Source organism: Alosa alosa, chromosome 2, assembly GCF_017589495.1.
Source record: "Alosa alosa isolate M-15738 ecotype Scorff River chromosome 2, AALO_Geno_1.1, whole genome shotgun sequence".
Taxonomy (NCBI): domain Eukaryota; kingdom Metazoa; phylum Chordata; class Actinopteri; order Clupeiformes; family Clupeidae; genus Alosa; species Alosa alosa.
Window position 1 is genome coordinate 21,979,619 of NC_063190.1, and position 14,623 is coordinate 21,994,241.

Genomic DNA, 14,623 nt, shown 5'->3' on the forward strand with positions numbered 1-14,623 from the left:
GCTGAGCTTTCAAACCAAAGGCAAGAAGAAGGCCAGTGCGTGGCCATCAGTGACCTAAAAAGGCCAAATGAAGTATGTAAAAGATCCCTAGAGAGGCTTTATAGACCCTTTCAACAATAAAAACAAAAACAATGCTTGAACGTTCTATTTGGGCCCCAATCTACTTCCTTTGCATTAAGATAACATATGGAATGTTAAAAAGCAAGCCTTGTGGGGCCAACTATGATGCTGAGAATGGAACTCTCTTGAAAGGGTCTATAGGGAGGAGAAAGCCCCCTGGGGGATAGGGTACAGACATCAGTGAGTCAAAGGATGAAAACCAATGACCATGGCAAGAGGCCTTGAAAGGAATTATAGTCAGTATTGAGCCTGACCTCCTGATCTATTCTGTTCCCAGATTGCAGCCATGTTGTGAAGGTACAAAGGTTAGTCTAAAAGCTATTGCATGTGTTTAAACGACATCTTGGTCCAGGAATACCTTAGGGCATATTACCTCATAATTGTTTCATTTGGACTATGGTTCTTCATTTCTGGAAAATCACTGCATTTTTATGTATGCAAGACATACTGTTTTTGTTTTAAATCATATGGTCAAAAATAAATGTGTGCAAATACTACACAGATTCTACTGCACATGCATGATACATTAGGCTACAAGTCAACCATCAACTACACAATGTCTGGTGGAGGTATGTATGTGCTGTATTTCATATTTGTTTATTTAGAAATAAGCTGAGGAGCAAAAAAATCAAGGAAAGGTCTGTCTGTCTGTGTTGTTTCAGTTGTGCAGTTTAGCTTTCCCTTGGATGCTCTCCAAGTTTACTCTTGCTATGATAGATCGAGGCAGATGTTTAAATGGAAAAAAGTAAGTGTGCTGCTTGGAGTGTGAGTGCTCTGTACCTGCTGTTTTTAAAGTACACAGTCCTATATTAGCAACTGATCATTTTTGGAAATAAAAAACAATTCTCAGTGTGGACAGAAAAAGTTAATGTCCACATACACACACATTTTCAAAATGTGAGTGTGTTCATTTGTATTCATAAAAGCAAATGCCTAATGAGAAACGATTCATGATCCAAGAGTAGGATAAGAATTCTTAAACATCTAAAAGCTCCCACGTAGGTTGAAAGCTGCATTTCCAGACCTTTCCTGCAGCGTTCCTTTAGTACAGACAGCTAATGCTTTTGAAGGCTTTTATATACCCACATTACAGACAACCTGATTTCACCTACAACAACTTTTCTTTTCATCACTGCAAAGATGAAATGGATGTCAGGTTTGGATCTACATGTTTAAAATTCAGATTAGAGATCTAGATATTTTGTGTGAATCTAGATCATAAAAGACTGCCCCAGCAACCTGTTGAGGCTCTGGCTGGGTGGAACCAAGCTTTATAACCAATTCAGAGGAATCTGACTATTAAACTGTTGTTGGCTCCATGACCTCCAAACAAAGACACATTATTGACAGATTGATCTGCTTTTTTCTTTCTTAATGTGGGTTTTTAGCCTTGATCTTAAATGCTTGATAAATGAATGATTAAACAGAGCGCGCTACACATTCATCTGGGAGCATTGGAGACTATATCTGGCTATATCTGTAGCAGCTTTATGAATGCAGACAGGCGGTCTCTCAATGCAGACGTGATTGATTGGGTTTGCCAGTGGAAATAACATGAGCAAAGAGGTTTCTGACAGGCCCCATATATTAATATCAGGAAATGGCCTTACTCTGCCCATTAATATCACCTGAGTAAGGCACAATGCTTTATGTCATTTGGGTGCACTGTGGTGTAATGAGGATGATATCATTTTTTTATGTTGTATTTGCACACTGTGGATATTTCACAGTTATTGAATGTTCAACAGTGAGTGCAAAACAAACCCGAGAGGACAGGACATTATTTAAAGCTGTTCCGATGAGTGCAGATTTTTTTTTTTTTTTTTAAATTATGGATTCCTTACTGACAGAGGTCATCATCCCATTGGGCATGCATGAAGGATACCACAGTCCAGCTAAGCTAATTAATGTAAAAAAACAAAACACACACAGCCAACAGGACCCAATATTGTGGCACTCCCTCTAACATTATTATGGCATTCACTTTAACATTACAAGCTGGCGTGAGATTGTTTGTCCAACAATGTTTGCCACAATTGCCTCCTTTTTACTGATTCTGAACACCACTCCAACAACAGCACTGCGGTCGGCCCTGATAGGAATTGAGATGTTTGGTAAGCCACTGAATCAAGTCACCCGAGGAGGGGGGAAAAAAGGCAAGCAGGGAGAGGGCGGCTATTTGATGGGCCAGACGAGCTGATTAGACTCTAAAGGCAAAACAGACTCAGGCCCCTTGGCAGAGGTTTCTGTCACAGTCTAAATAATTCGGAGTACAAGCACACAAATGTGAACTCATTCATAAATAATCAAAGCCATCCTGCAAAACATACAAATTAAGGTGAGCGAGAAAGACAATCCTCTATTTTGTCTTTGTTCTGAGCAGTTTTGCAGTCTGCTGCTAGCTATTTGAATTGCATTGCCTTTCCCACCGCATGATGAACAGCAAAAAATGGCTTCCTTTAAGACATGATTTCAGAGAACAAAAGATATCAAGAAAATAAGAGACAGACAAGGGGTGTGAGGAAGGGTGATGAACAACATCCCAGTTTTATTCAATATTTGAAACATCACACAGACATCTTTCATGAAATCATATAACATAAGTTTTCCCCCTTCATCCTTGCCTTCCTTCATATTTTCCCCTGTGTACTATACTCTGTAATTGGTCTTGAAGCTATGATCATTTGTATGCATGTATATCTGAAGGTTTTGTATGCTTTGGGAATCAGGGGGCAGTGTGCTCAATGTAACTAAAAACATTTCTGTTATAATTCTACATGGTTCTGAAACAAACATGTCTCTCATGATAGTAAATTATCGTAATGAATGGAAGCTGTGATATTTGTATACAAGGCACACGCGTGGTCAAGGTTGTGCTAGAAGAGTAACAGTGTTTGTTGAGGAACAGCAAAACTAGATCCCCAAGAGAAGCTGCTCACTGCAGAAACCCAAAGGGAGCCCTGAGAGCCAGTATACCTTCTGCTTAATCAAATTTGATAATACAATACATCTAAGGTCAGCAGAACGGCGGGTTTGTCACATTTTAATGAAGAAACGTTTGACAGACTAAATTAGCTGTCGGAGCATCCTCCATTCGGAGTGCCCTGCACAGGAAAGAAAAAAAATAGGCCTATTAGAGGATAAAATATGGGTCAGGTAGGTGTATGCTCTAAAGCTAGACCTATTTTACCAGGAGCGAAGAGTAAAAAGGCATCTGTAGCTTAACAGAATTCAGTTTGAGCAACAGAATCACTTTCAGCTTAATTTTTGCAAAGCATTTCCCACTGATAAAATACAGTGAACAAAACTCCCCCCAAAGGCTAATTATTTTATTGGTCTTAATCAACGAGTCATTGTCATTGAGTCATTTCACAGCAATTTTCACAAATAAAACTCTCTCATTCATCAACACACGCTTATGGTTAATTCACACGCTACATGCCAAACAAGTCTCCTGGAAAAAAAAAAAAACACCACAAATCAAGAATCTAAACATGTAATTTAGACAGACAGAATTTAGACTCTTGGTGAATTATAAAAGCATTCAGATGAAATGGCAACGACATTGTGAGTCTCTCCACCCATCCCCCACCCCAAGACCTCTACTGCAGAGCCACCACCACCGAACATAGTAATGTTATGTCTCTTAAATGTACACTTGTGCACTCTTGGTCAATTAATAGTATTCAGATCAAAAGGAAATGACCTTGTGAGTCTCTCCACCCATCTCCACTCTCTCCACCCACCACCACCAAACACAGTGATGTTATGTCTCCTAAATGCTCCCCTTCAAGGGTCTCTCTTGCCAAGCGCTTAGGGTATAAAGGCCCTCCAGTCCTCTGTGTGGTGTACCATAGAGACAGTGCTGCACCAAGCTAAAAAGCTAAAAATACACCTGCTCTCTCGCCTGTTTGCAAAATCACAGTGCACAGAAATACACACACTTAGCCAGCCACACAAACACAATGATAGGCTGTCACCATGCACTTAGCTGTGATTATATGGGTATACATTATTAAATTTGTGCTCTTAGACTGGTGGATTGACAGCTGAGCATGTCAAGCTAAAAAGCATTGTGTTCATCACACACTGTCTACTCTGTGTACATGAGTGACAGGTGATTTGGCGTTCATATGCCAGGCTTGACATAAGGCACAGTAATTATATCATCCAATGACAACATCCAATGAGATCATTCCAAGCTTTCTGCAGATGTGTAATTGCCATTTAAGGTATGCATTAACACACATTACATACTCAAACAAGAGTAAAATCGTTGGCTATCCATTATGATAAAGACTGTAATCTATGACCAAATTAAACTTTCACACTCACGACAGAGCATAATTGTATAACATTTACTGGAAATCTGAACAAGACAACCTGATCCTTAACAATCAAGACTCTGACTCAGCCTTAAAACACATATTAATTGTAGACTATGTGCTTATCTGGTTCAGAAATGCACCTTAGTAATAGGCATGATCCACTGGACCATTATGCACAAATGATACACTATATCGTCTCGATCATAACTGCTAGCTTAACATAAATGTGCTCTCCCTGTAGACATCAACATATTTGTGGAATGAATTACCTCAGCCACAACAACTTAGATAGCCCTGGAAAATCCATATTCCCTTTGGTTAGTGGCCAGCAAAACGAAACCGTGGACTCCGAATGAGGGATCTCCCCCAGTGACCATGAGCTTTGCTCACTAGAGTGTGACCCCTGCAGATGTGATCCACGAAGCTATGCAGGGTTGCTGGGATGCAAGTATCTAAGAACTGTCTGCTTGGATTATTTGAGATAACCATGCAGGGCACTGATCGATGACAATACCAAAGGATATGCCTCTGACTCTCTCACTATCAGTGTTGTGGATGAAAACCGCTGGGAGTATTTTAAACATGGATTGTTTTCCTCCAAATGTATTCCTCCATCCTCAGATGGATTTTGTGTGATATGATCTCAGAGCCTGTCGGTTGGCCTATCTGTTATGAAAACAAAAGCCAGCACGTAGCATCCTTCTCAGCCAGTGAGGGCCAACTAAACTTTTTAATCAAGTAAAATGGTTTGTCACACACTTCTCAGAGAAAACCCAGCTCCATTTTCAGAACGGGCTGACAGAGCTGTCCATTCTGTCTAGTAAATGAGTCTGCGGCATTGTGAACTTCGAGCTATATAAAAAATGTTGGCCTATTGTAAATCCTTGAATTACAAGGGTGTCTTCACATCTCAACTTTTTCATTTTCATTGTACTGAAATAGCCTACTAGAGATTAATGCAGTTCATTGTTAGTTTCAGTTTTAACCTAAATGTTTCAATTTATGACGGTGTAATAATACCTAAATAAACGATTTGTAAGGCTAGTTTATTTCAGAATGATTCTGATTCTGAAATAAAAGATTTGTAATAGACAAGTGTAGCCTACTAAATAAACTCAAAGGTAGTTACAGTATATACCTCGGCAATAATAACTATGCGCACATTTTACACGAGCTATTCAGTGGACTAGCAACATATTTACCTGAGAGCATATAATCTTGTAATGCTGTAATTCCGGTGAAGAGGTTTTGTTGAACCTATCAAAGTGGTGAAACAGTATCGCATTCCAGGAGCAGCACTACTTGCGCCGAGGAAGTGCATAGCCTGTAAAGCGGCACTGCGGCATTGATGTATCAATGCGCCCGGTCCCCACTCCGGGATCCTGAAGCACGGACAGGGGAGAGGAACCGCTTCGCCTCCTTGCAGGATTTATTTGTTTGTAGAATTTTTCCATTTTGTTTTTCGCTCTAAAGAACGCTGCTTTTCCGAATGCCAACGACTTGTCTGGATGGTCCTCTACTTACAAGGGTTTGCATTTCTTGGTTTTGCATGACGTGTCTTGGAGGAGAAAAGACTCGCTTTGTGTGTTTGTGGAGATAACGCGGAGCAGGAGGCAGTGCCAGTCGCTGTTGTGGGCTGGACTGGCTACGGTGCGTGAGATTTACTGACAGAGAAGAGAGGGAGAGGGAGAGAGAGGGACAGAGTGGGAGAAAGAGGGAGAGACAAAAAGGACTCAACGAAGACAGCTAAGGAGAGTGTAGTATATATGTAGAATGACTAAAGGGAAGGCATGTAGGGAAACATGTTTAAACGATTTGCTAGAGCTGTTTTGCGTGTGTGACATTACAGAGGATTGCTGGTATGGGGCATCAGGTTAGGGTACTGTACTGGACCAGGCAGACGGTTCTTGACGTTAAGGAGCCGGATTTGCTTTCAAAGACTAGTCTACTGCAATAATGAAGTTGTGTTTAACCGTGTTTAAATGTATTTTAAAAAATGCGTCCTAATACAATTACGTGAATTCTCGAGTGACTGCGTTATAGTGATTTGCATATTATCACTTAAAGGTGCTGGCAAGCGATGCTCATATCAGTACATGCTAGTCATGTTTAACTACGTCTTTTTAGTGTGAGAAGTTCTCAGATCAACAAAAGCTGGGAGTTGATGGTGTGGCAAGCTATGATGTAATGTTGTTGGGCATGTGCGGTGATGGAGGAAGGTGTGTTCCCATAATGCGTGGTATGATCAGCGCCGTTCCCGAAGAGTGATGAAATGTTTAGGGACACGTATGAACCATGAATCTGAACCCAGTATTGGCATCCTGTCGTCTGTTCTGCCAGTTGTCATATTGAATCTGAGTTATCTGAGATGACCGATATTAATAACCAGTTCTTTGTTCCCCCCGAAATTTGGACAGCTTTAATGAAAAGGTGCTTCACAGGTTTGACTGACAGGCCAGCCACAAATTTATGACAGAACAGTAGATGACAGAAGTTTGCTCTAAAATATGTAACAGTCTCACACTAAGGGGATGTAAGCTCATAACTACTGCAAAACAGAGTTAGTCAAGTTCAGAATTTGGCTTTTGAAGAATGACCCCTCCGCAGAGGCTGTTGTGGGTTAACATAATTTGACAAGGAACATGTGAAAGTGACTAGAGTGATTGTGTTTTACTTGCTGGAAAGAGATAGTAGCCAGACTGCTGTCTGGTTTCCTTTTGTGTCCTGAAGGGCATCCACAAGTTCAAACATCAGACAAACACATATAAATAAATAAAAAAGCTTGCCAGCAGGACTATGTTATTCTAATGTGGAAGTGACTATTAGCTTGAAGTGAATTTTTGGTCAACTCGCCTCTGGTCACAACAGAATGCTGTTAGGTATCTCATTAGTGGTTCATCACATCTGCTTTTTCAAGGAGGCTTTAGCGTGTGAAACTATCCAGCGAAATGAGGTTTTTGTTTGCCTGGATTTCTGCTGAATGTGTGTGTGTGTGTGTGGTAAAGCCACATCATGATTGACAGCAGATGAGGATTCAAAGGACTGTGTGGAGCCTTGCTTTGCTGCATGCTTTAGACATGGCTAGTATTCCTGTCCACAATTTGAGCCACCGCTTAGTGCTAGAAGGCAAAGTATGTGCAAATCAACTGGATGCATTATGGGGCACAGTGTGCACAAGACACAGGACAGTGGTAACCATGGTGCTGTCATGCCCTTGCTAACAAGCAACTTGTCACAGTGCTATACAGCAGATGGAGTCCTGAGTCTCAGTTTTGCATTGATTTCTGTGAATATTTGGTGAAATAGCACTTCTGCTGAACTGTTATTTGTACATGTTATTTGTTATCTTACATCACCATGCAGCTATTCCTAAGAATTAAATTCCAACTTTCATTACACTTTGCTCAATTCATAATAGTAATGATGAATGACTTTGGGGACACTATAGTTTACATACACTATGTGGTTTGAAAGGCAAAACAGTGGGGCAGGCATTGATAAAACTGCTGTGGGAGAGTGTGTTCAGCAGAATGGGAGAGACTCGGGAGGAGGATCAAGAGCAGCCAAAGGCCGTAGGATTATCTTGTGTAAAACAATCCAATAGAAATGCAAAATAAGCTTACCGGTGGCTGGGCAGGCCTGCTGGATAAAACCCTAATGTTATGTCTCTCTCGGAGTGATAAATAGAGACAGTGTTTATGAGATGTGTCTGATATTTTACACTAAGTGTGTTAGGTCAGAGGGTCACCACTGAGACTGTAACACATTCTCCTGCTGTTAGGCTGTGTAGTGACCATGTTTCAAATGTGTGCTTTTTTTTTTATTTCTCTGACTTCCAGGAAAGAGAGAGGGGAGCGATGACATGTCACACGTGAAGGAGGAGAAGGGATGGTTGGAAGACGAGCATGTCATGGCCTTTTGCGTTCCATTTGCCAAGGATGGATGTGAAGGGTGAGCTGCTCTTTTGGTCCAGCTGAGATGTCTGTTTTGTGTCTGGAGTTGGCCCCTGGTTTTCATCACTACTAAAAGACAGCGTGTGTGTACAGTGTGGAATTGGTTTATGCATGGCGGTTATGAACCAGGAGCTTCATGTGGTTCTTCATGTCACATAAAATATTACTGATGATGAAGTTCTAGGTTTTTTGGATCATTTCTATCTTTGCGTGGGAGTACTTTCTTGGGAACGTCAACACTTAGCTTTGGGATTATTGTATCTGCTGCTCTCTTTGGTGGAAGGATTATCTGAGCTGCAACGGCTTGCCTGCCTCAAAGTCTGGGGAAACAAAGGTGGATCAGGGGGAAGTGTTTGGTCAAGCCCTTCCTTCCTTTGCGAGGATCTGGGGAAATGGATGTCGCTCGGTCCAGCGGGATCCGCAAGAAGAGGAAGTCCCGGTCGGAGCGGGACCGGGAGAGGAGGAGCGGAGGCGGCGGCGGGATGCCAAGGAGCAGCGCCCACGCGAGGGGAGCCGTCCTGCGGTTTTCGTCCGACTCGGATGGGGAGAACAGCACCAACCCTCCCCCCTCCTCTTCCCGCCCCCGGCCGCCCAGGAGGAAGAGGAAGGAGTCCACGTCGGCCGAGGAGGACATCATCGACGGCTTCTCCATCTCCGGTTTTATGACGCTGGAAGCTTTGGAGGTAAGGGCCTCTCCAGGCTCACTTTTATTTACTTTCTCCTTGAGCTCTGTAACGCGAAGCGTGGAAGCACTTAATTGCAGTGTCTTGTGCTGCCGTTGTGAGACTGCCTGTGAATAATTAGCCATTTGTTTGGATTTAGCTGCTGTTGTCTCTTGAGTGCCTCAGATGGCTTCCTGGCGTTGACGTGCACCTTTTTGTTGTGGCGAGTTTTGATTTCAACAGATGTGGGTTTGTTGCTTACTGTATGTGGGTCTTCCCAGCCACATTGCTGTCATTGTGCTGGGCTTTCAGCTCTGATTTTGGCCAGTTTGTCAGAGCAACATGGTGACAGAGGCTTATGTGATCTATAGAGCATAGTCTAGTGGATTTCTGCCCACTGGATATTTCAGGCTTTTGCTTTTCATCTCCAAGCTTGTGTATGTCGCTTGTAATAAGTCAAATGTGATCACACAGCAGACTTGACAGGCCCTTGTCACAATAAAAGGATGACAGTGATTTTTTAACTAGCATGAAGTGCCAAATAAATGTAAATGAATGGTGTGGATACCACTCACTAATTTAATAGCTTAACTTGTCAGTCACTGGACTATACAGAGCTAGAATATAGGTCTAATGTAAGGTAAATGACCTCTTCCTGGACTAGTGACTGCACTCTATGTTTCTGTATTGGCAAAGTGTAGTATGTAAAGCTTACAGTCTCCCTGATTGCAGCGCTCATGGAGACTGTAAGGCTGTTGTTATAGTGTTATTTATGCAGTGTTATGGTAGCGCTGTCAAATCTCCTCCGTTCTGCTTCAGTACGTAATCTCGCTCGCAGACGCTGTTGCATTGTGTTGAGTAAGCTGTGAGGAAAGACCAGCAGCGAGTGTGTGTGTGTGTGTGTGTGTGTGTGTGTGTGTGTGTGTGTGTGCGTGCGTGTTTTTCTCCACCCCCGCTTTCTCCCCTTCTCCCCTCCTTTCAAGCATGTCAGGCATTTCAAGCCTTTTCCCCACTCGGCGAAATGCTAACGCTGTCAAACCCGGGGCAGACATCTCAGGGTGACATCGCATTTGACACCGCTGTGCGGTCGGGCCGCCGAGTCCTTATACCCATGGCGCTCCACTCGGCCACGTCCACCTCGCTCAACGGTCCATTGAGGGAGCTCACAGGGCAGAAAGGGCCGATGTCAGAACATCTACTTTTATTACCACAAGGCAGCCGACGTGTTTGAATTTCTCTCTTGTCCAAATGATTATGGTCTTAATTGGACCAATAAAGTGATTCCTTGGAGCCAGAAGGAGACGAAGAGGCCAGCTGGGGAGCTGTGGGGTTTAACGGTCAACTAAGAGAAGACCACACTCTGTGAAAAGTGTCCCTAGTTAGTATGGAATTATGTTTATGTTTATGTGTATAGTTTCTAGCAGATGCTTTTGTCCTAAGCAACTTGCAGTGACATCAATAAGCATTACATCAACATTAAAATGAACAGTTTAGAATAAAGTCATGTAGCCTGAATAAAAAAAAAAATCAATGTCAATAATAGACTAAATAGAATTTATTTTTATTAGTCAATTAATGAATGCACTGGTCCTATTAGGATATGTTCTTAGAGGATATACCTTGGTTTAATGTTATGGCAAGGGTTAGTGTTGGAATGAAGTAGGAAAATTAAGCATATTCTAAGGACACTTAATATAAAGTGCATCTGGATAGCACTAATGAATACTGAATATCAGTCCTTTCAGAAGCCAGACAGAAACCATACAGACAGATAAACCACCTGAACAGTTGTGATTCTTTGCCCCATGTTGTTATGTTTCAAAGTCTCATTTTAGCATTTTTGTTTTCTTTTTATCGCCTTCATTCTCCTTCACTCTCCCACAGACCTGTGATGATTTGTACTTGTGAGAGAATTTGGTGTCAATTTGCTGAGCGGTCATCTCACATTCAGAAAGGTGTCTCTGGCCTGCGCTTTGAAATCCAAATGTTTCCACTCGAGGCGTGCAGCCTCACATATCCTCTCAGCACTGAGCTGTCAGAGTAAAGGAGTTTATTAGGCATGGATTTTGGGAGGCAGGGGGTCTGAGCATCTCTCTGAGTCACACCACTCAGAAATTACTGAATCATTCTGTCCTCCCCTTCTGTGAAAAGCCTCTAGTATCTGCATCTTAATGGCCTCCTCTCCCTTCTCTCTCTTATGGACAGAACACTACAGCCTTTTAAGCCCTCCTGAATCACTGTACAGGTTCATGGTACACTTATTATCGACTATGGACCTTAACTAGCCACCTTCCCACTTTCCCTTGCTTCAGAGGATAACAGGGAAGGTGATCAGATGCATGACAGCATGACAAGTCATGGCCTAGACAGTTGTTTCCTTTATCTTTGAGCTTTTAAATGTTGAAGACCATCTGGGGGTCTATTTTAAATACTCTGATTAGCTGTTTGTCCGTGACTAGCTCATGCGGTTATGGCAATATGATGGTGATAAAATGAGTGTTCTACAGTATTCAGCTTTAGCATTGTTTTTATCGGCAATACACAGACTTGTGCCAAGATAACCAAACAAGTGGAAAAACACAGCCCTGGCTGGTATAATAATTGCATTTTAAAGAGCCTCGCTATGGCTTGTAAATAACAGACATACACCTGGGCTGCAGTCACGAGTCATGGGAGCGGAGTCTCCTCCCAGCCGTGTTGCTGTTCAAGATCCCCCTCGGCAGGGCACAGATCGGCCTCCCTGCAGCGGCTTAGTGGGCCTGGTCCGATTGAGGCCCGAGAGCTCCACAGCTCATAGTGTCAAGCAGTATTTTGTCTTGGTGCTCTCCAAAGGCTAAATTTGGACTGGTAATGTAGAAACTAGGCCATAAAAAGATGATATTTTTTTACTTTTTGGTCATTGTTAAAACTAGAGTTAGTATTCATGATTATTTTATTGACACAATTATCACTTGAAGTTTTACATACTAATTTACTGCAGGTGCACGAGTAGGCAATACAAGGCTGCTCTCAAATGAGCTGTCCAAATATTACAACTATTTATAGGTGCAATTCAGTTATGTTCACACAAATATGTTTATGTAATCTCTGAGAGTTTTGCCAAAGTAATGTTATAATCGTTCATTTCCTGTCAAAAACTGTTGCTGTGGCCAGATACAGTTGGTTAGTTATATGATCTTTTCATCATATTTAAAAGTGTTGTTCTGCTCAGCCTCAGGGCATAGTCAAACAAACAGTAGAAATAGGCTACTAATGAAAGGAAAACACTGTGAATGTGAATTACTAGCTTATAATAGCGCTGGTGAATTGGCTATAGCGTTCCTTCCCACTGGATCAGATTTTCAGTGTAATGAAGACTTAATAGATGTCTGGAGATGTCTGTGTGGCCATAGAACGCCCTATTTTGTGGTTTCTCCTGACCCCAAACTGGTTACTGGCACCTGGCCAACAGTCTGTTATGAGGGAGCCACTGATCTAATGAGACTGGACAGGTCTAAACAATAGAACACTGACCGTCTGCATGGGCTGAAGCTTGTCCAGACTGTATTCGCTTATATGATCCAGTATACTTAGAAGAGTATCTATCTGTGAAAATGGCGAACCCTCTGTTTTAGCTAGTAAGCATAATGTAATACTGGGGGTCCAGTTTAGCCTAATAGAGATTTCAGGTAACCTGATCTCATTGGGGTCATCTTCTAGTGAGAGAGTTTGTGTTTTGGTGGAATTCTTATTGAACCCATGGATTTTGTTTCACTGTCTGGTCTCAGAGCTGTCTTAGGGAACGCTTTGAAGGAGCGCAGGGAAGGCAACGAGAAAATTGATTAAACACTTCATTGTGGAGGGCATTGTGAAACCGAATCTATTGATATACTGTCTCTCTCCAGCTTGTTAAAAAAAAAGAAACAGCAGAAAGTGTGTCAATAGCAGAAGAATGAAGATGAAGCCGAGTAGATGTTAAAGCCTTACTGTACGCACTCACTTGATTGATCTGGTGCTCAGTTAGAATGCCTCGCTAGAGTTTTTCTTTATATGGCTAGTCTTTTATTCACACCGGGGTCTCTTTAGATTTAAATTTCCACTATTGACGAATATCCCCCCCCTCACACACACACACTCACACACACACACACACACACTCACACACACATACACACACTCACACACACACACACACACACTCACACACACATACCCTCTCTGTCTCTGCCCACAATTAATTTCCAGCCTTTTCCCTCTGCATTTATTTCAGATTCTTGGCAGTAATGGCAGTTATTCATTTAGGTGCATTTTTCACCTGTCATGGAGTGATATATGATCTGCATTAATAAGGTTTGGCAGGCTACGATGACTGACACATCAAATATGACACCCTGTCGTTTCTGCATATGCTTAACGCCTCACTCAGATAATCCAATGGTGGAGCTTTTTTTCTTCTTCTTCTCTTTTTTGAAAGCTTCCTGACACTTTTTTTATTATTGAACAATAACTGTGGCTTCACCCAGGCCTGAATGGCTTAGCAGTGTCTTGGTCTGCCCTTTGGCATACTCTCTACAGGAGAACAAGGCTTTTGACACCAGTGGAGCAGCTTTATAAATCTTTAATAGCGTCCGGAAACCCCTGTAAAGTGTTTTATGTGATGAGATCCCGAGTGATTGAACTGCTGGTGTGTAGGATTCTAAGAAGCTCACGTTTCAGCGTACGCCTTGAGAGCTATCTGATCTAATTTCTCACAGAAACATCAGCGTTTTTTTTTCTTTCTTTCTCTACTCTGTGACTTATATTCCTGATATATGCCCCTTGGCTTGACTGTTCCTCTACTATCATGAGAAAGTGGATGCTGTTGTTCACCTCATCTCTTGGCAGCGTGCTCCATCAGTGATTGAGGGAATTGAAGAACCCTCAGTGGATGAGTGTCTGTGGTGCTCTCTCAGGGTAGGCTTTCATCAGCCCATTGGGTTCACGTCACCATAAAGGATTTAAATGTATCTGGGTGATTTGGGACTCTACCACAGATTTATCTGCGTAGAGGTTCCATTCCAGAATAGCATTCCATTTCCACCATGAGAGGTTTGTGTTACTAAAACATTATCCAAAAAAGTACCATTCCCTGTTGATCGTCCCCGTCAGAGTCAAAGGTAAAAATCGATTTTACATTTTCCATGCATGCTGCTATTAAGTCACCCACATTCAGAAATGTACACACTCACTCACACACACACAACTGTACACACAAGCAGTACACAAGTACACAAACACTCTAATACTACACACTAATATCCTTAAGCACAGTAAATGTTTGCTCTTGTGTGTTAATGCTCTGGGAAGAAGCTCATTAATGGGCAAGAGGTGGTGCAGGGGAGACCCCGTTGATCCGATAAAGCGCTCTGATCGCTACTGCACAATTCCCACCCAGCTCTCCTGACATCTGTTCGCTGATACGCATTGCTGCTTTCATGGATTTTAATTAAAAACAACCCGAAACAGTTGCCGATGTTAACACAACGTTGCGGAAACCCCCTTTCTCTTCCTGGGCTCTCCGTTTCTCTGCTCCATCGCTTGG

At 42.3% G+C, this 14,623-nt stretch overlaps 1 protein-coding gene across 1 annotated transcript in view; it reads left to right on the forward strand.

The window, feature by feature from the left end:
* The first annotated feature begins 297 nt into the window (after positions 1 to 297).
* auts2a (activator of transcription and developmental regulator AUTS2 a) overlaps positions 298 to 14,623 on the forward strand; it is a 346,312-nt gene continuing 331,986 nt past the window's right edge. Inside the window, 3 exon segments of the mRNA XM_048233695.1 lie at positions 298 to 425; positions 623 to 689; positions 8,288 to 9,084. Of these exon segments, the coding sequence (XP_048089652.1) occupies positions 8,794 to 9,084 (291 nt within the window). The 5' untranslated portion in view covers positions 298 to 425; positions 623 to 689; positions 8,288 to 8,793.